The sequence below is a fragment of the Aotus nancymaae genome, unplaced genomic scaffold (genome assembly GCF_030222135.1).
Source record: "Aotus nancymaae isolate 86718 unplaced genomic scaffold, 86718_ANA_hifiasm-v0.15.2.pri h1tg000028l, whole genome shotgun sequence".
Lineage (NCBI taxonomy): Eukaryota > Metazoa > Chordata > Mammalia > Primates > Aotidae > Aotus > Aotus nancymaae.
The window spans coordinates 34,156,073-34,181,219 of NW_026988441.1; the positions used below are offsets into that span (position 1 = coordinate 34,156,073).

The following is a 25,147-nucleotide window of genomic DNA, read 5'->3' on the forward strand; positions in this document are numbered from 1 at the left end:
TACCTGGCCTCTTATCCATGGGCCCAGGCTGGACTCCAGAGTCCTGGCCCATCCTCCCACCTTCCCCAGTGACCTTTCTTTTTTTTTTTTTAGATGAAGTCTTGCATTGTCGCCCAGGCTGGAATACAGTGGCATGATCTCGGCTCACTGCAACCTCTGCCTCCTGGGTTCAAACAATTCTCTGCCTCAGCCTCCCAGGTAGTTTGGATTACAGGTGCCTGCCACCATGGCCGGCTAATTTTTGTATTTTTAGTAGAGATGGGGTTTCACCATCTGGGTCAGGCTGGTCTTGAACTCGTGATCTCGTGATCCACCCGCCTCAGCCTCCCTAAGTGCTGGGACCCAGTGACCTTTCTAAAACGAAGATCCTGCCTCCAAGCCTCCCTCTTGCAGAAGCCAAGTGACCGGTCCTAGTCCGACCTGTTCAGTCCTACTCCCTGTGTTGACTGGGTTCCCCAGCCCCACCCCCTGCACCTGACTCCTCTGAGTTCTCTGGCACTGCTGGCCTTCAAGCCTTTGCAGGGGCTATTCTCTCTGCCTTCCCCATAGGCCCTGCTACCTGGCCATGGGCAGGTGTGATGGGTTTCGCCCCTCCCTCCCAAATGCACATCCCTTCCCACTCAGCAACATGGCCTCTGATGGAGGTCTAGTCCTGTGACACGGCAGGACCTTTGCACTTAGCTGGTCACTGCTAGATCCCCAGTACCTAGAACAGTGCCTGGTAGACAGTGGGTGCTCATTAAGTGTTTGTTGAATGGGTGGGAAGGATCCAGACTGTGGAGCCAGGCAGCCTGGGTTCAAAGTCCACCTTGGTCCCTTCTGGGCTGTGTCGCCCTGGACAGGTCTCCACCCTCTGTGGGCATTGACTTGGCCATCCATGATATGGGAGGACACTTCCTGTCTGCCACAGAGGGCCCCACCACCTGCCTGACCTGGCTCAAGTCACTTCAACCCACCAGAGTGGGTTTCTGAGCTCTAAAATGGGCCACCTCTCCCTGGAAGGGGATAAGGGCTCCAGGAAGGCAGTAGGGGACAAGCAGGGAAGGATGCAGGTGGGAGGTGGCACCCAGCAGTGATGGGAGAGGTGCCAGGTCGAGTCCAACAGATCAGAAGCCCAGGCTGTTTATTTACCGTCTTTTGAACAGACCACAAGGCTCCACCAGGCGCCTTTTGACTTCCAGCCCCCATGAGGGTGGGGACGGCTACGTGCAGGAACGATGCAGGCTCAAACCCCGAGTCTTCCCATGGGAGGGAGAATCAACAGATAAGCCCACAGAGGTGAGTCAGCATCGTGGCCCAGAGCCAGCGCCCCAGGGCCAGCCACCCCTCACCTGTGCAGCCTGGTGCTGGCAGGGCCTGGCCAGGACCCTGGGCTGAGATCCCTTCCTTGTCTCTTCAAGTCAGAATGTGGCTGGGAGGTCTCACGTAACACCACAGCCAGCCATTAGCATGGTGCTGGCCACAGGAAGAGCCATCAGTAGAAGCCCACACTCCAGGGCCCATTCGCACCCTGACCTCTCAGGACTCTGGTAAGAGCCACACAAGGAACGCTGGCCTCCCGACAGGCTGCCTCTAACCCGTCTTGGGCAAGATTGCAGCAAATTCTCTGACAAACACAGCGGTGTTGGAATTCTGTCACAAAAATGCCAGGGCCAAAAGCCCCATTTCACAGATGGGTAGACTGAGGCTCAGGGTCTTGGGACTTGCCCAGGATGCTCAGCAAGGGAGGAGCAGAGCCAGGATGTGAACGTGGGTGGGACACCAATGAGGCAGACTTGCAGTCACCTGCATCCACCTCCGGAGCTTCTCTGTGGCACCACTGGAGCAGAAGTGGGGATCCACGCCCAGCCTCCTGTGCCCACCTCGGTACCTGCCTCATCCTTCCAACGATAGCCATCAATCGCCCAGCAAGGATACCCAAGCCTTATAGCGCCCGGCCCACACAGTGTCTGCAGGTAGGCACCACTGCATCCTTGTGGTCACCCCGAAGGACAGGGAGGGGACACACCCCTCTCGAGGCTGCAGACCTGGGGCTCCCCATGACCCTCACCCCCACCTCGTCCAGCCTCGAGTCCTGCCAGCTTCACCTCCACATCAAGCCTGATTCTGCTCAATTCCCTCCACATTCAAGGCTGTTGGCGTGTCCACTGTCACCTGCCTACACCAGTGCAGTCGTGCCCTTGGTCCCCACAATCTGCCTCCCACAAAGCAGCCACAAGGTGTCTGTGCACATAGTGTCATTGTAAACCCCTTCTTTTTTAAGAGCCCTCCCCAGGGTCCGGCTTCACTTGGAATAAAAGCCAAACTTGGGCCCGGCGCAGTGTCTCACGCCTATAATCCCAGCACTTTGGGAGGCCGAGGTGGGCGGATCACTTCAGGAGTTCAAGACCAGCCTGACCAACATAGTGAAACCCTGTCTCTACTAAAAATGCAAAAAAAAAAAAAAAAATTAGCCAAGTGTGGTGGCTCGTGCCTGTAATCCCAGTTACTCAGAAGGCTGAGGAAAGAGAATCACTGGAACCCGGGAGGCAGAGGTTGCAGTGATCGGAGATCGCATCACTGCACTCCAGCATGGTGACAGAGCGAGACTCTCCGTCTCAAAAAAAAAGCCAAACGTTTCCCTTCGGCCCCCCCCAGGCATCTGTCCCATCAACTCCCTGCTCTCACCTCCCCACCCCACTCTGTCTTGCTGGCTTTGCTCCAGCCACAACTGCCTCCTCCATGTTCTCCAAACACACCCGGCACTGTCCTGTCCCAGGGCCTTTGCATGGGCGGCTCCCTCAGCCTGGAACCTTCTTCCTGCAGCATTCACAGAGCAGGCGGGCAGCTCCGAGCAAACTGCAGCCTCTCTTGCCCCCCCATAGGAAGCTGCTCCCCTTCTTTCATACACCAACCCGCTCAACATGCAGTGCCACTCAGCTGGCATCTTCCGGGCTCCTGATGTGTTCAGCCAGCTGCACTCTGTCCCTGCCCCCACCTCAACATCCTATTAGAGAGGCAGCCACGTGGGGGCACAGTCCTGTAACTGGCCCATTCTCTGCTCTCTCCCAGTACCCAACCAACAGTCAGGCAGGAGGCAGATGACCGATGCTTGCAGAACAATGGGCCAAATCTGCCATTTCGCAGATGAGGAGACTGAGGCTCAGGCAGCAGCTTCTTGTCTTCCACAATCCACTCCTGGCCTCACTCCTCCTCCATTCCCAGCCCAGCAGCCCGTCCCTGCTCAGGAATCCTGTAGCTCCTGGCCCGCCCTTGGCACTCAAGCCATGGCATCATCACCTGCTCCCTGGTCTCACCCCAGGGACACGCCAAGCTGGAAGCAAAACCAGGAGGCGACCTGTGGCAATTCGTGGTGGTGGCTCTGGGACTCTCCAGACCCTGGCTGGAATCCAGTGTTTCCTTTCTGGACAAGATGGGCAGGGCAGGTCACCTCTTGGTGCCTCCATTTCCTGATCTGTTATGTGGGGATGATACCACCTGCCTCAGAGAGGAGGTGGAAAGGTATGTGAAGCTCTTACCACGATATCCAAAAGAGAACCCAACCAATCAAAGTAAAACTCAGGCTGGGCGCAGTGGTTCATGCCTATAATCCTAGCACCTTGGTAGGCAATCTCTTGAGCCCAAGAGTTTGAAACCAGCCTGGGCAACATGATAAGACCCTGTCTCTAGTATTTTTTTTTTTTTTAAAAAGGAAAACTCAATACAATCTAAGAGCATGACCCTTCTCTGCTCATAATCTTCGAGAGTTCCCAAGTGCTCCCCATGGCCCTGTCACCTCTGTGCCCACCTCCCCTACTACCTCTTCACTCCCTCCCTCCAGCCACATTGGTGGTCAAGAAACAGCAAAAAGGCTGGGCGAGGTGGCTCATACCTGTAATCCCAGCACTTTGGGAGGTTGAGGCAGGTAGATCACCTGAGGTCAGGAGTTCAAGACCAGCTTGACTAACATGGTGAAATCCCATCTCTACTACAAATACAGAAAAATTAGCAGGCTATGGTGGCATGTACTTGTATTCTTAGCTACTTAGGAGGCTGAGGTACGAGAATCGTTTGAACCTGGGAGGGGGAGGTTGCAGTGAGCCGAGATCGCGCCACTGCACTCCAGCCTGGGCGACAGAGTGAGACTCCATCTCAAAAAATAAAAAAGAAACAGCAAGGAGGCCAGACATTCCTGTCACAGGGCCTTTGCACATGCTTGGAATGACCATCTCATCTCCTCCAAGTATTTCCACAATCCTGGCTACCACTGGTCACCGAGGACTCAACTCAGATGTCACCTCCTCAGAGAGCCCTGTCCCCTTCTGACGCTGCTTCCTCCTCGTGTTGCCCTGTTTTCCTTCTGCACACAGCACTGCCCACGAGCTGGTACTTTTTTGGTCTATTTGCACTTTTTTTCAGACAGGATCTCACTCCGTCATCCAGGCTGGAGTGCAATGATGCAATCATAGCTCACTGCGGCCACAAACTCCTGGGTTGAAGCCATCCTCCTACCTCAGCCCCCCGAATAGCTGCGAGTACAAGAACTTATTTTATTTTATTTTTTGAGACGGAGTCTCGCTCTGTCGCCAGGCTGGAATGTAGTCGTTCGATCTCAGCTCACTGCAACCTCCACCTCCCGGGTTCAAGTAATTCCCCTGCCTCAGCCTCCCGAGTAGCTGGGACTACAGGCGCGCACCACCATGCCCAGCTAATTCTATGTATTTTAGTAGAGACGGGGTTTCACCATGTTGGCCAGGATGGTATTGATCTCTTGACCTTGTTATCTGCCCACTTCGGCCTCCCAAAGTGCTGGGATTACAGGTATGAGCCCCTGGGCCTGGCCATGGTTTTTTTTTTAGTGATATGTTGCCTAAGCCATCCTCCCACCTCAGCCTCCCAAAGCCCTGGGATTTCAGGAGTGCCCAGCCTAACTGCTTATTTATCTGACAGTCCCAACTAGAATATCAACACTTTGAGGGGAGGGGTCTTAAGTGCCCTTTCCCCAGTACCCAGAAACATATAGTGCGTGGTTTTGCAAAGACAGCCAACTCCCTGAGGGCAGTACTTTGTGGAATGAAAACCAATAATGACCTAAATGTCCACTGGCAGGGAATTGTCTCAGTCAATCTCGGGAGCTAGTCCGGGAAGCAATGCAGGCTGTAGTGCTGAAGGTCAAGTGCAATGCAGGGACCGGATCATACATGGAGGATGATGTCCTCCACTTCGGGTTTTTTTTCTGCACATCCCCATTTCCTGGGTATGGACAGCAGGCTTGAGGTCACATGAGGCGTGCAAATGAAAACTTGCTGTTTTAAAGTCTCCAACGTGATCTGAATGTCAGGGTTTTATAACTTTTTTATAACTGTGATCACAGGCCAGTGTTGACCTTGTGACTTTCACCTGTACTCAGAAGGCCCCAAAAAACTGGCCGGCCAAGCAGCACTTCAGGACTGTCAGGGAAACTGCTCAAATGTGGGGTCCTGGAGCTCACAACTCCGCCCTCCTAGGGGTACCCTCGGTGTCATCCTAACTGCTCCCCACTGCAGTGGGTGACCTGAGCTCCCCAGGCAGCCTGGCGCATGCCAGCTGTGGGACCTTGTCAGCAAAGTCTCTCCCATCTTGTGACAGGTGTCCTGCTCTGTCAAATGGGGTGTGGTGAGGACTGGAGGAGACAGTTCTAGACGCCAGGGCACAGTGAACGGTCACTGTGTCTCTGCAGCCCTGGAAGGGTGGTCAGCCATGTGTGGATTTCCAGCTCTGTAGCACCCTGAGGGCCCAAGTGAACTGGATGCAGGCAGGCAGGCACCGCCCACAGTCTGCATTCCACAGCCAGCCTCCTGGAGGCCCCTTCCTTAGAGGGGAGTAGGTAGTGACCTCCAGGCAAACACGTTCCAGTTCTCTCCAACCCTGAGACTCTCCCAGCATGATGGCGAGCCAGGCCATAAGGAACTATCCAGGCAGACACAGTCCACAATGTTGCATGTGACAGGAACAGCCCCGTCCCCCTTCTTGGGGTCTCTGTGCTACTCCTACAGCACATCTCTAGGCATATCCCGCCTTGGACACCCAGACCCATCCCCTCCACCTCTGTTTCATCCTAATGTCCTGAGGCCAAGTCTCCTGCCTCAGGGCAAAGCCTTCCCCCAGGCTCCCTGCCCCCATCCCTGCCCCATGGGCTTGGAAAACTGCAAGTCAGACCACACTGTGTGCCTGATATTTAAAGAATTTTTTGGCCGGGCACAGTGGCTCACACCTGTAATCTCAGCACTTTGGGAGGCTGAGGCAGGCGGATCACCTGAGGTCAGGAGTTACAGATCAGCCTATATAACATGGCGAAACCCTGTCTCTACTAAAAATACAAAAATTAGCCAGGCATGCTGAAGTACACCTGGAGTCCCAGCTACTTGGGAGGCGGAGGCACGAGAATCACTTGAACCCAGGAGGTTGCAGTGAGCAGAGACTGCACCACTGCACTGGAGCCTGGGCGACAGAGCAAGACTCCGGCTTAAAAAAGAAGCCAAACAAATAGGTGAAGGAATGACAGGAATGACAAGTGCTTCCAAGAAAAATTAAGCAGGGGAAGAGGACAGAGAGAACAGGGTGAGGCGTTTTAGCAGAGTGGCAGAGGGGGTGGGGGTAGGGGAGAAGAGCCTCTTGAGGAGGCTTGAGGGCAGAGGCCTTAGAGTACAGATGAAATGAACCATAGGGTTACTGGGCAGCGGGAAGAGCAGGGCAGGCAGTGGAAGCAGCTTGTGAAAAAGCCCTGAGGTGGGACTGAGGCTCACCTGCTTGAGAACATCATGGAGCCTCAGGGAGGACTTTATTTTTACCCTGAGGGAACTAGGAGCCAAGCAGAGGAAGGATATAGGGTCTCCCAGGCTGGAATGCAGTGACAGGATCACAGCTCACTCCAGCCTCCAATTCCTGAGTTCAGGTAATCCTCCCACCTCAGCCTCCTGAGTAGCTGGGACTATAAGTATGCACCGCCACGCCTTCCTAATTTTTAAATCTTTTGTGGAGATGGGGGTCTTGCTATGTTGCCCAGGCTGGTCTCATATTCCTGGACTCAAGGGATCCTTCCACCTAGCACCCAGCTAGGAAAGATATTTTCTTTTTTTTTTGAGACAGAGTCTTGCTCTGTCACCAGGTTGGAGTGCAGTGGCACGATCTTGGCTCACTGCAACCTCTGCCTCCCAGGTTCAAGCGATTCCCCTGCCTCAGCCTCACAAGTAGCTGGGACTACAGGCAAGCGCCATCATGCCTGGCTAGTTTTGTTTATTTTAGTAGGGACAAGGTTTCACCATGTTGGCCAGGATGGTCTCGATCTCCTAACCTCGTCATCTACCTGCCTCGGCCTCCCAAAGTGCTGGGATTACAGGCGTGAGTCACCATGCCCAGCAGGAAGGACATTCTTAACAGGGTCCCTCTGTCCACTGTAGGGAAAACAGCCTGGGGGTTGAGGACACTGAGGTTAAAGGTGCAAGACTGAGGAGGCAGAAACTGCACTGGTCCTGGGGGTAGTGACAGTGGACGGAATAATACACAATTATAAAAACTAGTACCAGCTAGGCACAGCGGTTCACGCCCGTAATCCCAACACCACTTGCACACCAGCCTGGGTGATACAGACTCTGTCTCAAAAAAAAAAAAAACAAAAACACGAATACGGCAGCTTTCCACTTACTGATACACAATGATCTTTTCTATGAAATCAACAAGCTGATTCTAAAATATATATGTGGAGGCAAAAGAACTAGACTAGACAAAACAATTTTGAGAAACAAGAACAAAGAGAACTCACATGGCCTAATTTCAAGTCTTATCATAACGCTATAGCAATAAAGAAATGAGTGGGCGTGGTGGCTCATGCCTGTAACACCAGCACTGTGGAAGGCTGAGGTGGGAGAATCACTTGAGCCCAGGAGTTTGAAACCAGCCTGGGCAACATAGCGAGACCCCATCTCTAGTTTTTTGTTTTTTTTTTTTTGTTTTCAGACAGAGTTTCACTCTGTCGCCCAGGCTGAAGTGCAGTGGAGCGATCTCGGCTCACTGCAACCTCCACCTCCGAGTTTAAGAGATTCTCCTGCCTCAGGATCCCAAGTAGCTGGAATTACAGGGGACTGCCACCACACCCGGCTAATTTTTTTGTATTTTTAGTAGAGACGGGGTTTCACCATGTTGGCCAGGCTGGTTTCGAACTTGTGACCTCAAGTGATCCACCTGCCTCAGCCTCCCAAAGTTCTGGGATTATAGGCATGAGCCACTGCACCCAGCCCCCATCTCCATTTACAAAGAAAAAGAAGTCTGTAATCCCAGCACTTTGGGCGGGTGGATCACGAGGTCAAGAGATCAAGACCATCCTGGTCAACATGGTGAAACCCCGTCTCTACTAATACAAAAAATTAGCTGGGCATGGTGGCGCATGCCTGTAATCCCAGCTACTCAGGAGGCTGAGGCAGGAGAATTGCCTGAACCCAGGAGGCGGAGGTTGCGGTGAGCCGAGATCGTGCCATTGCACTCCAGCCTGGGTAACAAGAGCGAAACTCCGTCTCAAAAAAAAAAAGAAAAAGAAAGAAATGTGGTTTTGGCAAAAGGACAGAGCCACACATCAATGTTAGAGAACGGAGAGTTCAGGATGGACCCACACAAATATGGCCCAACTAAATTCAGACAAAAGCAACTTTAAGGAGAAAGGATGGTCTTTTCAATAGTGTCAAAAAAGGCCAGGCATGGTGGGTCATGCCTGTAATCCCAGCACTTTCGGAGCCTGAGGCAAAAGGATTACATGAGCCCAGGAATTTGAGACTAGCCTGGGCAACATGGTGAGACCCCATCTCTTAAAAATAAAAAAAAATGAGCCAGGTGTGGTGGTGAGCACCTGTAGTCTCAGCTGCTCAGGAGGCTGAGCCAGGAGAATCCCTTGAACCCAGGAGGCGGAGGTTGCGGTGAGCCAAGATCACACCACTGTACTCCAGCCTGGTTGACAGAGTGAGACTCTATCTCAAAAAAAAAAAAAAAAAAAAATTATCCAGGCCTGGTGCGGATCGCACCTGTAATCCCAGCACTTTGGGAGGCCGAGGTAGGTGGAGCACCTGAGGTCAAGTATTCAAGACCAGCCTGACTAACATGGAGAAACCTTGTCTCTACTAAAAATACAAAATTAGGCATGGTGGTACACGCCTGTAATCCCAGCTACTCAGGAGGCCAAAACAGAAGAATCAATCCCTTGAACCTGGGAAGCAGAGATTGCGGTAAGCTGAGATTGTACCATTGCATTCTAGCCTGGCCAACAAGAGCGAGACTCCATCTCAAATAAATGAATGAATGAATGAATGAATGAATGAATGAATAAATAAATAAATAAATAAATAAATTTCTCCATGATCCCAAAAGGATAAAGTATGAAAAGAACAAACATATAGTAACTTTCCAGTGGGAAAACCTAGCAAGCCTACCTCAGCCAAGAGATCAAGGTCAACATCACCAGTTATCACTGTCAATAATTTATCAAACTTGTTGGTATCACGTACTTCTTCTGATAAGACTCACAGAGGAGGAGCGCACCTCACCAATGTGGCCTTCTTCCCCAAAACTCACAACCCCAGGCTAACCATGAGAAAACACCAGATAAGCCCTAATTGAGGGACATTCCATGACTTCCCAAGATCATAGAAAACAAGGAAGGGCTGAGGTGCTTCCCAGACCAGAAAAAGGCTTAAGGAGCTCTTACAACTAAATGTGATGTATGATTCTGAGGCAGGAAAAGGCGTCATTTTCTTTGAAAATTAAAATTTCTCACTGTATATACTTCCAGAGAGCAAGATCCCATCTACACAAAAATTTTTTTTTTTTTAAATTAGTCCCACGTGGGAAAAAATGAAGAAATCTAAATATTCTGGCTTTTTTTTTTTTTTGAGACAGGGTCTGGCTTTGTTGCCCAGGCTGGTGTGCAATGGTGCAATCATCACTCACTGCAGCCTCAACCTCCAGGGCTCAAGTGATCCTCCTGCCTCAGCCTCCAGAGGAGCTGGGACTCCAGGCAAGCACCACCAAGCCAAGCTAATTTCTTTTTTAACACATGAGGTCTCACTATGTTGCCCAGGCTGGTCTAAAACTCCTAGGTTCAAGCAATCCTCCCACCTCTGCCCCGCAAAGTGCTGGGATTACAGGTGTGAGACACTGTACCTGGCCTCCCTTTCTTTTTCTTTTTTTGAGACAGTCTTGCTCTGTCACCCAAACTAGAGTGCAATGGCTTGATCTCGGCTCACTGCAACCTCCACCTCTCAGGTTCAAGCAATTCTCCTATCTCAGCCTCCAGAGTAGCTGGAACTACAGGTATATACTACCACACTCAGATAATTTTTTACATTTTTAGTAGAGATGGGGTTTTGATATGTTGACCAGGCTGGTCTCAAACTCCTGGTCTCAATGATCCGCCCACCTTGGCCTCCCAAAGTGCTGGGATTACAGGTGTGAGCCACCACACCTGGCCAACACCTGGCCAGGCCTCATGTTTTTAATAGTAGTATACCAAGGTTACTTTCATTCATTCATTTTTTTTTTAATTCTACAGAATCTAGCTTTGTTGTCCAGGCTGGAGTACAGTGAGGTGATCTCAGCTCACTGCAGCCTCTGCCTCCCAGTTTCAAGTGATTCTCCTGCCTCAGCCTTCCGGGTAGCTGGGATTACAGGCACATGTTACCATGCCCAGCTAATTTTTTGTATTTTTAGTGGAGACGGGGTTTGCTATGTGGGCCAGGCTGGTCTTGAACTCCTGATCTCAGTTGATCCACCTGCCTCAGCCTCCCAAAGTGCTGGGATTACAGGCGTGAGCCACCATGTCTGGCCTCATTCATTTACTTTTAGATGTTATGTTGCCCAGCCTGGACTTTAACTCCGGGACTCAAGCAATCTTCCCGCCTCAGCCTCCCGAGTGGCCAGGAAGTTAATTTCTTGGTTCTAAGAAATGTACAGTTAGAGGACACCAGTGAAGGATGTACAGGAGCTCTCTGTATTATCTTTGCACTTTCTGTAAATCTGAAGCTTATTTTCTCTAAATTTAAAATTATTTCTAGGCAGAGCATGGTGGCTCATGCTTATAGTCACAGCACTTTGGGAGGCTGAGGCAGGTGGATCAACTGAGATCAGGAGTTCAAGACCAGCCTGGGCAACATGGCAAAACCATGTCTCTACCAAAAATACAAAAAATTAGCCGGCCATTGTGGTGCGTACTTGTGGTCCCAGCTACTTGGGAAGCTGTGGTGGAAGGATCACTTGAGCCCAGGAGGTGGAGGTTGCAGTGAGCCAACATCACGCCACTGCACTCCAACCTGGGTGACAGAGTGGGACCCCATCTCCAAAAAAAAAAAAAAAAATTTTTTTTCAAAATGAAAAGTTTATTAAAAACAAAAAGGCTAACCACAGTGGCTCACACTTATAATCCCAGCACTTTGGGAGGATGAAGTGGACAGATTACCTGAGCTCAAGAGTTTGAGACCAGTCTGGGTAACATGGAGAAACCCCAATTCTACTAAAAATACAAAATTGGCTGGGTATGGTGGCAGGTGCCTGTAATCCCAGCTATTCAGGAGGCTGATTCAGGAAAATCATTTGAACGTGGGAGATGGAGGTTGCAGTGAGCCAACATCACACCACTAAGCTCCAACCTGGATGACAGAGTGGGACCCCAACTCCAAAAAAAAAAAAAAATCCAAAATAAAAAGTTTATTAAAAGCAAAGGCCGGGCGCGGTGGCTCACGCTTGTAATCCCAGCACTTTGGGAGGGTGAGGCAGGTGGATCACAAGGTCAGGAGCTCGAAACCAGCCTGGCCAACATGGAAACCCCACTCCCATCTCTACTAAAAGTACAAAATTAGCTGGGCATGGTGGCGGGTGCCTATAATCCTAGCTACTTAGGAGGCTGAGGCAGGAAAACTGCTTGAACCTGGGAGGTGGAGGTTGCAGTGAGCCAAGATAGCCCCATTGCACTCCAGCCTGGGCAACAAGAGCGAAACTTCATCTCACAACAACAACAAAAAAACAAACAAAAAACCCCACAAAAGCCAAACACACTTGGAGGCACTAAATACAGCAGGGACGTGGTGCAAGACAGTCACATTCTGTAGAGACTTTGGACTGTGGAGAGGGAGCGTGTTTTGCTAGACTTACAGGCTCACTGGGTAGATGAGTAGGGGGTATTCACACCTAGAAATATATTTAAAAAACAAAACAAAACTAGCAAGAGCCACACACTGATAGAGGTCGTTCCCATGCAAAGGACACTCAGCCTTACTCTGTGCACTTCCAGACAGAATGGATTTTTTTTTTAAACAATGAGTAAACAGTTAAATAAAGGCTTTAACAGAAAAGAGTTTAAAAATTAAGCTGGTGCGCCAGGTGCAGTGGCTTACACCTGTAATCCCAGTACTTTGGGAGGCCAAGGCGGACAGATCACGAGGTCAGGAGATTGAGACCAGCCTGGCCAACATCGTGAAACGCTGCCTCTACTAAAAATACAAAAATTAGCCGGGCATGGTGGCACCCACCTGTAATCCCAGCTACTCAGGAAGCTGAGGCAAGACACTGTTTAAAAAAAAAAAAAAAAAGATCAAGCCAGTGCATCAATTTTCACCCAGTGCTGGGAGCAGATTCCAGGTGGGGTCTCCTCACCTCAGAAAGCAGCCTGCCCTGAGCTTCCCAGTAACCTGTGCCAGGCGCTGCCACCAGGGCAGGCACTGCAGAGGCTGGGCTTCTGTCTGACTGGCTTCCGCCCAGACGATAGGGAACTCAATGTTGCAAGACAGGGAGATATATCAGCCTAAACCACAGGAAGCCTTCCTCAACCTGAGCCAGTGGCTTGTGGCCTCTCAGTCACTGTCCCCTGCTGTTGATGGAGCTCTCCAATGCCCCAGCAGGTAGAAAAGAACAACGTACAAAGGCACTGTCCTGGTGGCCGAAGGATCCTGGCTGTGCGGCCAGCTGGGAGGCCTCCCAGGCGTGGAGGCTGCGACCCTCTAGAAGGACCCTGTGTATCCACACAGAAGACAGAGGTCTCATGGCCAGGACAGCTGTGTCCCTCCCTGATGTGCCCTGGGGGCTTCCTCCAGGGCCGGCCTGGTTGTGCCAGGGCGTATCACCCGGCAGGCGGGGTCACGCCAGCTGCGGTTGCTCCTGCCCGCTTGACTCGCCTGCCAGGATTGCAGCCCTGAAAGACTGTCATAGCTTCGATGAAAGTGTGTCACAAGGCAGGCTCCAAGTCGCCTGCTCTTCCTTCATCTGGGTGTGGAGGTGTCACCAGGGCCTGGGACAGCTCTGCTGGCCTCTTGTCTACCACCCCATAAGTCTGCAGTGGGAGTGGGTTCAGACCTCCTTTGGAGGTCTCTTGTAACAGAAAGAGCAGTGGTGCCCGCCCCTGCCAGGGCCACTGAGCAGCCACGCAGGAAGCGGAAGTCAGAGGGGCATTCCAAGGGTTGCCATACAGGGCCTCCCTCTCACCTGGGAGGGGACACTGCTGGCCCCATCTTACAGCCTTCAAAGCCAGCCCAGAGAGACACCCACACTGCCCAACCTCAGGGTCTCAGCCTGTTACTGTTAGCATTCTTTGTATAGACAGGAACAAATCTCCACTTGCTACCCTCCTCCAAAGGAAGATGTCCTTGCTTCAGGGTCCCTGCACTCCCAGGCAGGCTGTGAGTCCCCAAAAGCAAGACCCAGGACTGTCCTCTGACGTGCAAAGGCACTGTCCCGGTGGCTGCAGGATCCTGGCTGCTCATCCCCCTTTGTGACTGTGCAGTGAAATTCATTCAAATCTGGGTTTTAGCTACTTTTTTTTTTTTTTTTTCCCCGAGACGGAGTTTCGCTCTTGTTACCCAGGCTGGAGTGCAATGGCACGATCTCGGCTCACCACAACCTCCGCCTCCTGGGTTCAGGCAATTCTCCTGCCTCAGCCTCCTGAGTAGCTGGGATTACAGGCACGCGCCACCATGCCCAGCTAATTTTTTGTATTAGTAGAGACGGGGTTTCACCATGTTGACCAGGATGGTCTCGATTTCTTGACCTCGTGATCCACCCGCCTCGGCCTCCCAAAGTGCTGGGATTACAGGCTTGAGCCACCGCGCCCGGCCTACTTTTTTTTTTTAAGACAAGGTCTTGCTCTGTCACCCATGCTGGAGTGCAATGGCGCAATCTGGGCTCACTGCAACCTCCACCCCTACCCCAGCTCAAGCGATCCTCCCACTTCAGCCTCCCAAGTAGCTGGGAGTACAGGCATGCTAATTTTTGTATTTTTGGTAGAGACAAGGTCTCGCCATGTTGTTCAGGCATGTCTCGAACTCCTGAGTTCAAGCCATATCATTTCGGCCTCCCGTATAGTACTGGGATTACAGGTGTGAGCCACCACTTCTGGCCTTTAGCTACTTTCACACAACAAATATATGCATGTGGCTGGGTGAGGTGGCTCATGTCTGTAATCCCAGCACTTTGGGGGGTCAAAGTGGAAGGATGGCTTGAGCCCAGGAGTTTGAGACCAGCCTTGGCAACACAAGAGAAACCCCATCTGTACAAAAGATTATAAACATTAGTTGGTCATGGTGGCATGCGCTTTTGCCCCACGTACTCAGGAGACTGAGATAGGAGGACTGCTTGAGCCCAAGATGCTGAGGCTGCAGTGAGCCCTAACTGTGAAACTGCATTCCAGCCTGGGTGACAGAGTAAGACCTGTTTAAAAAAAAAAAAACCACCCGTAAAGGTGCCATGTATTCTCCATAGGTACCAGCAAGTACCTAAGTACAGAAATATCAGAGAGGTCTGGCTAGATATTCCCTAAAGTAACAGTGGTGTTCCCAGGAGGAGCTGGGAGGAAGGGACGGGGTGGGCGGTGTGCTCTTCCTCATCCGTAATGGTTTCCCTTTTTCCAAGAACACGCTCTACTTGCGCAATTAAAATTTAGAAAAGTTGGCATTCCACAGGCAGTGTCCTCTCATGTGCCTACTGGTTCTTTGCAGTCCGCAGGGGGCACTCAGCTGGCCGGGTGTGTACGGGGCCTCTGCACCTGCTGCTCCCTTGGCTTTCGATGCTGTTCCCCCAAGTCCTGGCGGGGCTATTCCACTGCAGGATGCCATCCCAGCAAGCCCCATGTGAAGCAGTCCCTACAGCCATTCCCCGACTCAGTGCAGTGCACAGCAAATCACTTCCCACTCTTCAGAATATTTTTTCTTTTTTTTTTTTGAGACAGAGTCTTGCTCTTTTGCCAGGCTGGAGTGCAGTGGCATGATCTCAGCTCACTGCAACCTCCGTCTCCTGGATTCAAGCGATTCCCCTGCCTCAGCCTCCGGAGTAGCTAGGATTACAGGTGCCTACCACCACGCCCGGCTAATTTTTTGTACTTTTAGTAGAGACAAGGTTTCGCCATGTTGGCCAGGCTGCTCTCAAACTCCCACCTCAGCCTCCCAAAGTGATGGGATTACAGGCGTGAACCACCGTGTCCAGCCTTTGTTTTTTTTTTGAGACAGGGTCTTGCTGTCACCCAGGCTGGAGTACAGTGGTGCAATCATAGCTCAATGCAACCTCGAAGTCATGGGCTCAAGAGATCCTCCCACCTCAACCTGCTAAGTAGCTGGGATGACAGACACTTACCACCATGCTCAGCTAATTTTTGTATTTTTTGGTAGAGAGGAGGTTTCACCATGCCAGCCAGGCTGCTCTCAGCCTCCCAAAGTGCTGGGATTACAGGCGTGAGCCCCTGCGCCTGACCCAGAATGTTCTTGCTCATTTAAGTGTTCACCTGTCCCGTCCGTCCCAGTCCTGGCTGGGTGCCCAGCAACTGGTACAGAGTAGGAGCTGCTTACAACATGCCAGTTGGGGCTGGGTGGGGTGGCTCATGCCTGTAATCCCAGCACTTTGGGAGGCCAGGAGGTGGATCACCTGAGGTCAGGAGTTCAAGACCAGCCTGGCCAACATGGTAAAACCCTGTCTCTTAAAAAAAAAAATGCCGGTTGGGCACACAACCAACAACCTTGATGCATCCCCAAAGCCCCAAAGCCACGAGTTGTTTGCTCCCTCTATACAAATGCCATGGTATCCACCATTCAGCCCTGCTCTCAAGAGCCAGGCCCACATCTTCTCACCCCCGAGGCACCCAGATGTTTGGCCCTAGAGGACTCACATCCCTAGGTGGGATGTTCAAGCTCCCACTCCTGTGTCTGCCTCCCTGTGTGACTTCAGGCCAGTCTCCCTCTCTGGCCTCAGTTTCTCTACCTATAAAGCAGGGATGCTAAAAGCAGCAGCTGCCACCCCTGGACAGAGAAGACATTGGTCAGGTTTTGCACACGTGGCACATGGTGATTCTCCATAAACACTGGCTTTTTTTTTTTTTTACAATAGAGTCTCTCTTTGTCGCCCAGGCTGGAGTGCAATAGAGCAACCTCAGCTCACCACAACCTCCACCTCCCAGGTTCCAGCAATTCTCCTGCCTCAGCCTCCCGAGTAGCTGGGACTACAGGCCTGCACCACCACACACAGCTAATTTTTGTATTTTTTTTTTTTTTTTTTTGTAGAGACAAGGTTTTACCATATTGGCCAGGCTGGTCTCGAACTCCTGACCTTGTGACCTGACCGCCTGAGCCTCTCAAAGTGCTGGAATTACAGACATGAGTCACCGCGCTTGGGCTAACATTGGCTCTTAACATCATAAACATCAAGCAGCAGATGAAACTGAAACAGTCATCCAGCTCCCGGTTCAAGCTACAGGTGATGCCACAGGGGAAAACTCCCCACGACCCAGCAGGTATCTAGTTGCCAATATTCAGAGAAACCCAAAATGCAGCTGGAATCAGTCGCCTTTCCTCTCTTTGCCATCCTGCTTCAGAGGTAGGACCACATTTTCCCTTTATTCAGATCGTAGCTAATGCCCTATAAATATCTCATTATTGGCCTGGATTTTTCCAAAGCTTTAACACAATAAGGGCTTAATTACAGCATGTAGTTGGCAACCCCAGTAAATTATGGTTTAGATGATGTTCTCACTTTTTTTCAGCAGTCAAGGAGCCTATAATTTCAGCACTTTCATTCAAATCAGGCAGAAGTTTGGCCGATGTGGCTGTGAGCCAAATGTAAACGCTGAGAGAGAGCGCGAAAGCGAGACAGGCTTCCATTCAATGGCCAGCCAGCCTCTACCTCCTAAACCAACTCTGAAATCTCTAAATCTAATATAAGTCGGGCGCAGTGGCTCATGCCTATAATCGCGGCACTTTGAGAGGCCGAGGCAGGAGAATCACTTGAGCCCAGGAGTTTGAGACCAGCCCTGGGCAAAAAATAGTGAGACCCTACCTCTATGAAAAATTTCTTACAATTAGCTGGGGATGGTGGTGCACATCTGTGGTCCCAGCTACTTAGGAAGCTGAAGTGGGAGGATCATTTGAGCCCGGGAAGTTGAGGCTACATTAAGTTGTGATTACACCACTGCATTTCAGCCTGGGCGACAGAGTGAGACCCCGTCTCTAAAAAAAGAAAAAAGAAAGGTAGGCCAGGCGTGGTGGCTCATGCCTGTAATGCCAACACTTTGGGATGCCAAGGTGGGCGGATCACGAGGTCAGGAGATCGAGACTATCCTGGCCAACATGGTGAAACCCTGTCTCTAAAAAAAAAAAAAGGAAAGAAAAGAAAAAAAAAGAAAACCTCTCTAAATCTAGAACTGTCCACAAGGCCATCTTCCACCCTCATCCAGAAACAATCCAGCTTATCACCAGGGGATTTCAATGTTATGAACCTAGCAAGGGCCATTATCCCTCAATAAATAACTCTGAAAAAGCACTTGGACAGCCTAGAGCGAAGCTTTGGAGAAATCTGTCTTCCTGGTTATAAACCTAATCCCCAAACCAGCAAAAACAAACCAAGAATCACATGGGGAGACAATTCACATGTGGGGTGAGAGCAGAGTATGTCTTTCCAGTCTTTTCACTGAGCAAATACAATTGTTTTAAACAAGATGGGATCCCACAGCCCATTTCATCTGGTACCTAACAGGTCTTGTGCAGCTTTCTGGGTCATTAAAGATTCTTTTAGATCCCTCTGGGTAGCCAGTTGATAGCTGGTTGTCTCAGCACGCTCATCCAGCCAAATCTCCTATCTTTGGGCTGTTTTCTGGGGAGACAGAGTCTCAATCTGACACCCAGGTGGGAGTGCAATGGCACAATCTTGGCTCAACGAAGCCTCCTGGGTTCACATGATTCTCCTGCCTCAGACTCCCAAGTAGCTGAGATTGTTACAGGTGCCCACCACTATGCCCAGCTAATTTTTGTATTTTTAGCAGAGACGGGGTTTCACAATGTTGGCCAGGTTGGTCTCGAACTCCTGACCTAAGGTGATCCACCTGCCTTGGCATCCCAAAGTGCTGGTACAGGTGCCCACTGCCACACCCAGCTAATTTTGGTATTTTTAGTAGAGACGAGGTTTCACCATGTTGGCCAGGCTGGTATCGAACTCCTGACCTTAAATGATCCAATGCTGGGCATTTTTTCTCCCAATTTCTCACCACCATACACAAAATGGATGTAGATAACTCTTCACGGACAATTATTTGTTTGCAGCCATGATTCCTGAGTAGAAAGGAACCAGGAACAGCCTCTGGTCAACATTTCAGGATATGGGGAACAGGGCGTGGCTGCATGTCCTGGTCCTGGCGGTATCCCCAGAGCTAGAACATTGCCTGCACTGACAGACACTCCATTTATATAAACAGAGTAATGATGAATTCCTTCTCTTTACGGGAAAAGAAACTAAAGCCGGGTTTGGTGGCTCACATCTGTAATCCCACTACTTTGAGAGGCCAAGGCAGGAGGATCGCTTGGGCCCAGGAGTTTGAGACCAGACTAAGTAACGAAGTAAAACCTTGTCTCTACAAAAAAAAAAAAAAATTAATTAGCCAGGCACGGTGGGTGGCACACACCTGTAGTCCCAGCTACTCAAGAGACTCAGGTGAGAGGATCACTTGAGCCCAGGAGTTGGAGGCTACAGTGAACCATGATTATGCCACTGTACTCCAGCCTGCGGGACAGAGCAAGAAAAAAGAAACCAACAACTGTCATCAGAGTCCTAATCCCAGATAAAAGGAGACAAGAACCAACCAATAAGACCACATATACTACCTGTTTCACAAGGATTTCCTATATGATTCTCAGTCCACTCCCAGGAGGCAGAGACCACCATGCTCCCATTTTCCAGATGAGGAAACTGAGGCCCAGAGAAATGAGGTCACTCTTTTGGTGTGTGGCAGCATCAAGACTTCCATATTCCCACAGATGCCTCTGAACTGTCCCAATTCCAGCAGGCCCAGTACCAAAGACCACCCTGGTCAAGCCTTGCATGGCCTTCTCTTTTCTCTTTTCTTTTTTGAGATGGAGTCTCACTCTGTCACCCAGGTTGGAATGCAGTGGCACAATCTCAGCTCACTGCAATTTCCACCTCCCAGGTTCAAGCGATTCTCTTGCCTCAGCCTCCTGAGTAGCTGGGCCTACAGACATGTACCACCACGCCCGGCTAATTTTTGCATTTTTATTTATTTATTTATTTTGAGATGGAGTCTTGCTCTGTCAGCAGGCTGGAGTGCAGTGATGCAATCTCCACTCACTGCAACCTCCACCTCCCAGGTTCAAGCAATTCTCCTGACTCAACCACCTGAGTAGCTGGGACTACATGGGCATGCCACCACGCCCAGCTAATTTTTGTATTTTTCATAGAGCTGGGGTTTCACCATGTAGGCCAGGATGGTCTCAATCTCTTGACCTCGTGACCTGCCCGCCGCAGCCTCCCTCCCAAAGTGCTGGGATTACAAGCGTGAGCCACCGCGCCCAGTCAATTTTTTGTATTTTTAGTAGAGATGGGGATTCACTACATTGGCCAGGCTGGTCTCAAACTCCAAACCTCATGATCTGCCCACCTCGGCCTCCCAAAGTGCTGAGATTACAGGTGTGAGCCATTGCAGTTGGACATGCATGGCCTTTTCAAGACGCAATTTGTCATTGCCCAGAAGGAAAGTCAGTGGAAACAGAAGTTGTCATTTCCAAGTGGCTCTAAACTAATAAGATTCGTTAAGGGACAAACCAGCTCAAGGAGCACAACACATGCCCCTCCATCTGACAGGGACAGGAGAAAAGGGGCATCCGATGTATACCAGTGCAGCACCCACCCACCGAGGCAGCAGCAGCGCCCAGGCATCTCATCCACATCTCCCTGGAGAGACTCATCCCCAAAGGCCAAATAAAAATACAGCTGGAAATGCCAGCATCCCTGGCACAGCTACTTCTTATTAAAAGTAAAATGGTGTGGGGCAACTACACATGTTGGGAGTTGGCTCACTGAGAAAATCGAGTGGAAGCTGGAAATCAAAGGGGAGAGCCCTCAGCCTGACCAGGTGCAGAGGGACAGTAACAGAGCCACCAGCTCTCCCTCTGCTCAGACAGCCTCCCTGCCCACAAGGTTCGTGGCCTGGTCCCACCCTAATGCCTCCCAGATCTCATCTCCCTCCACAGGCCTGCAAAGCTGGCCTCCAGGCATCCTCCCACATCAGGACCTTTGCACTAGATGTTCTTCCCCAGTCTCCAGGCATTCCTTCCTCACCTCCTTCAAGGCTCTGCTAAAACGTCACCAACTTCCCTGTTTAAAATGTGCCCCCTGCAACTGTGTTCTCTCCCTCATCCAGCTCCTTGATCCTTTTTTCCATCATAGTTATCATCTTCAACCATGCTTCTCCTTTCTCACTCTTTCGCCCAGGCTGGAATGCAGTAGCGTGATCACAGCTCACTGCAGCCTTGAAATCCCAGGCTCAAGCGATCCTCTGGCCTCAGTCTCCTGAGTAGCTGGGACAGGAGCCATGGAGCTGGGCATCACCATGCCCACCTGATGTTTTTTATTTTTTTTGTAGAGACAGGGTCTCACTATGTTGCTCAGGCAGGTCTCCAACTCCTGAGCTCAAGCAGTCCTCCCGCCTGGATGCCGAAGAACTGGGACTGCAGGCCTGAGACACAGCGTGGTCCGTTTTTCTCCTTTATCTGCTTCCTGCTGAAAGCCCAGATCCTCCAGGGCAGGGGTTCTGGTAACTTGCTCCCGAGGCAACTGGCCACGTCCCCAGGCACACAGTGAAAGTGCTCAGGAAACATTTTTCAATGAACAAATGAACAACACCTAATGTTTTAAGCACTTCTTCTATGCCAAGCCCTCTAAACTGGCTCATTTAATCCCTATTCAAGAAAGGGAAAGAAGTGCTATTATAACTCATATTTTAAAGAAGTGAGGGCTGGGCATGGTGGCTCAAGCCTGTAATCCCAACACCTTTGGAGGCCCAGGCAGGAGGATCACCTGAGTTCAGGAGTTTGTTACCAGCCTGGCCAACATGGTGCAAAACCCATCTCTATTAAAAAGACAAAAATTGCCAGCTGCAATGGCTCACATCTGTAATCCCAGCACCTTGGGAGACTGAGGCAGGAGGATCACTTGAGGTCAGGAGGTCAAGACCAGCCTGAGCAACACAACAAGACCCTGTATCTATAAAAAATGAAAAATTAGGGGCCGGGTGCGGTGGCTCACACCTATAATCCCAGCACTTTGGGAGGCTGAGGTGGGTGGATCACGAGGTCAAGAGATCGAGACCATCCTGGTCAACAAGGTGAAACCCCGTCTCTACTAAAAAATAAAAAAAAAATTAGCTGGGCATGGTGGCGCATGCCTGTAATCCCAGCTACTCGGGAGGCTGAGGCAAGAGAATTGCTTGAACCCAGGAGGCGGAGGTTGCGGTGAGCCGAGATCGCGCCATTGCACTCCAGCCTGGGTAACAAGAGCGAAACTCCGTCTCAAAAAAAAAAAAAAAGAAAAAAGAAAAATTAGCCAAGCTCGGTGGCATGTGCCTGTAGTCCCAGCTACTTGGGAGGCTGAGAGGTGGGAGAATCACTTGAGCCCTGGAGGTCAAGGCTGCAGTGAGCAGAGATCGTGCCACTGCACTGTAGCCTGGGTGACACTGTAAAATAAAAATAAAGTAGAGGGATTGAATCCCCTGCCCAAGGTCTCACAAGTATCAAATGACTGGCACCAGGTGACTTTACCTGCCCTATGAGTTGAAACAGATAAATCAGGTCTATCAGCAGCCCCATTTCCTAGCTGAGGGAACTGAGGCTTGCAGAGGTAAACCTCACGGGACCAGGCCCATACTGTGCAACTGAAGCTGGAGGCCTCAGCCTCTTCCTGCTCTCGCTAGGGTGAGGGAATGCCCAAGGCCTTCCCTCTGGCCAGCTCCTAAGGCTGAATGACAAGGGTCAAGAGGGAGCAATGCCCTCCTTTGTCCTTAGGGCCACAGTTCTATCTGCTGGTGCAGGGCAGACAAGCCAGGGGTCTCAAACTCATTACTATTACTAATAATAGTAATGCTGCCCTCATAAGGCTTAAGTGTGTCACTTGAAAGCACTTTCATTCTGGTTAGCTTTCATCGATAGGAAAGGAACCAGCCAGATAAACAGCAACAGCCCTATCCATGTAGACCTACTGTATGCCAGGCACTGCAATAGGTAAGCACTTTCTTTTCTTTTCTTTTTTTGAAACAGGATCTAGTTCTGTCACCCAGGCTGGACAGTAATGGTGTGATCACGGCTCACTGCAGTCTGGACCTCCTGGGCTCAAGCAATCCTCCCAGGACCAGCCTCCTGAGTTGCTGGGACTACAGGTGTGAAACTATTACCCTACCCGACTAATTTTTTTATTTTTTGTAGAATGGGGTCTTGTCATGGTATCCAGACTGGTCTTGAACTCCTGGGGCTGAACGCGGTGGCTCATGCCTGTAATCTCAGCACTTTAGGAGGCCAAGGCAGGCAGATCACCTGAGGTCAGGCGTTCGAGATCAGCCTGACCAACATGGTGAAACCCTGTCTCAACTAAAAATATAAAAATTAGCTGGGTGTGGTGGTGCATGCATGCCTCTAATCCCAGCTACTTGGGAGGCTGAAGCAGGAGAATCACTTGAACCAGGGAGGCAGAGGTTGCAGCGAGCCGAGATTGTGCCACTGCACTCCAGCCTGGACGACAGAGTGAGATTCTGTCTCAAAAAAAAAAAAATTTTTTTAGGAGAGTAAACCAAGACTTAGGCCAAGATAACTGTGCTAGGTCACAAGGCAAATGAAAGAGATAGAGCTTTGCAAACACCCCCAGCAGAAGCCTGGGCAGGCAGGAAGATGGTCACTCAGTCCCGCCGAGATCAGGCCAGCCCCAGCTGGCTGCCAAGTCCACACCTTTCCACCATGGTAGACAGAAGGCAATGCGCCAGAGACAAGGCAGCAAAGGAGGAAATTCTTGCTGCTGGGAGCAAAGCCCCAAGGCTCTGCGATAATAGACACAGAGCCTTACCAGCCAGGTGGCCTTGGGTGAACAGAGTCCCTTTTGAGCCTCCCAGCTCAGCTAAGGTGGGGATGACAACAGAGCCTCCACCCCATTCTCACTTGGGATTCAAGACATTGAATCCAGAAAGAACATTATCCCTTGACACTGATAACAACAATAACAATGACAATAATGACAGGAGGAGGATGTTATCATTTGGCAGCCACACCACCGAAAATTAGTAGTTCCTGGAATGGTGAAGTGGCCGCCCATCTGCGAGACAAGAAAGGCAGAGGGCTGGTGGGAGGGAGAGGTGGCTGCACGGACTGTTCCCATTCATTTGCTTCCTGAATCCTGGAAACAGCCCAAAGAGTGGAGTTTGCCCACTGGGCAGATTGGCACACCGTGGCTTCTCAGGGCTGTCCAGAGAAGGCTACATCCCAGCGCTAGTCGCTGAGGCCTGATCAGGCAAGAAGCCCCTTCCCAGGCTCCAAAGGAGGACCCCCAATTTGCAGGCTGTAACTAGGAGGTGGGCCCCAGTGTTCTAGTGCCCTGGAAGGAATTCTGAAGTAAGGTACCCCCAGGGTCCTCCTTCCAACTGAGAAGAGAAGTGGGGTTCAAACCTCATCCTTCAGCTCCATTCTCCCCTGTACCCTCCCGCCACCCACTTACAGAGGCGTTGGGCCAGACACTCGGGGTAGTCATGAGCAGACTAGAAGATGGACAGACAGACAGAAGAATTCACTTGGAAGAGAGAAGGCTGCGCTAGCCAGGAACGAAGCTATAAGAGTCAGCCTGAGAGAACCAGACAACAAGGTCCCCTAGGAGTCAGCTAACCAGTCAGACAGTGGAGGTCAGCTGGTATCACCCAACAGAGAGACTGCTCAGTATTAAAGTCTGTGAGGGACACGGATGGGCGGCCAGACAGCAGAGGTCACCATGGACAGCTAGCCAGACAGCAGGGGGCTGCCAGGTGGGACTGGACAGATGGACAACCAAATGGTGGTGGCAGGGAGGCTTGCCCAGGACAGAGAGACAGCCAACCAGACAGCGGGGGCAGCTCCAGATACAAGAACAAGCCAGCCTGACCGCAGGGGTCGCCCCAATAGATATCTAGATGGCCGGTTTCACCTCTGATAAACGGACGGCCCGAAAGAACAGAAGGGGGATCTACCTCAAAAGCACGGGCAACCAAATGGCAGAGTTCACCCACGAAAGCTGGGACCAGATGGACCCCAGGGATCCACCACACCTCCGGTCCTACGGCTCTCCGACCCATGACACCGCCCCTGGGGCCCCGGCCCGCTCTCCAGACCCTGCAGGGAGACCTCCGCCCAGGGCGTCCCACAGGGCCCGCCTTCCCGTCCCAGTCCCCGCCGCGGGCACGCAAGCGCCGCAGTTACGCCGGCGGCGCAGGGCGCGCCATTCCCGGTCAGCCCTCCGCGCCCTAGGCCGCCGCCCGCCCGCGGTCCCCGCTGCGCCCGCTCACCGGCCCACGAAGTTCTCCAGCACCGAGCTCTTGCCGGCGCTCTGGCCTCCTACCACGGCGATCTGCGGTAGGTCCAGGTGGCAGCTCTGGCCGATGGAGCTGAAGGCGTCCTGCAGCTTGTTGACCAGCGGAATCAGCTCTTCCATCCCGCGGTTGCCCATAGTGCCGGCGGCCCCCGGCCCGAGCGCCCTGCGCTCCCTGCCCGCCGACGACCCTCAACGACCTGTCCCCGCGGCGTCTGTACCGTTGCTCCCCGCCTGCCCGGGCCTCGGCGCGACGCCCGCTCCCGGCTCGGCCTCAGGGTCGCCGCCTCATCCGGTTCTC

At 51.5% G+C, this 25,147-nt stretch overlaps 1 protein-coding gene across 7 annotated transcripts in view; it reads right to left on the reverse strand.

The window, feature by feature from the left end:
* The window catches only part of DNM2 (dynamin 2), a 106,401-nt gene extending 81,254 nt beyond the window's left edge, over nucleotides 1–25,147 (reverse strand). For 5 of the 7 annotated variants that reach the window (XM_064381864.1, XM_064381862.1, XM_064381863.1 and 2 more), the window contains exon 1: nucleotides 24,824–25,017. In XM_064381864.1, the coding sequence (XP_064237934.1) occupies nucleotides 24,824–24,984 (161 nt within the window). In that variant the 5' untranslated portion in view covers nucleotides 24,985–25,017. Of the gene's footprint in view, nucleotides 1–24,823 lie in introns of all 7 variants that reach the window. The other 2 variants (XM_064381861.1, XM_064381860.1) reach the window with 1 other exon arrangement.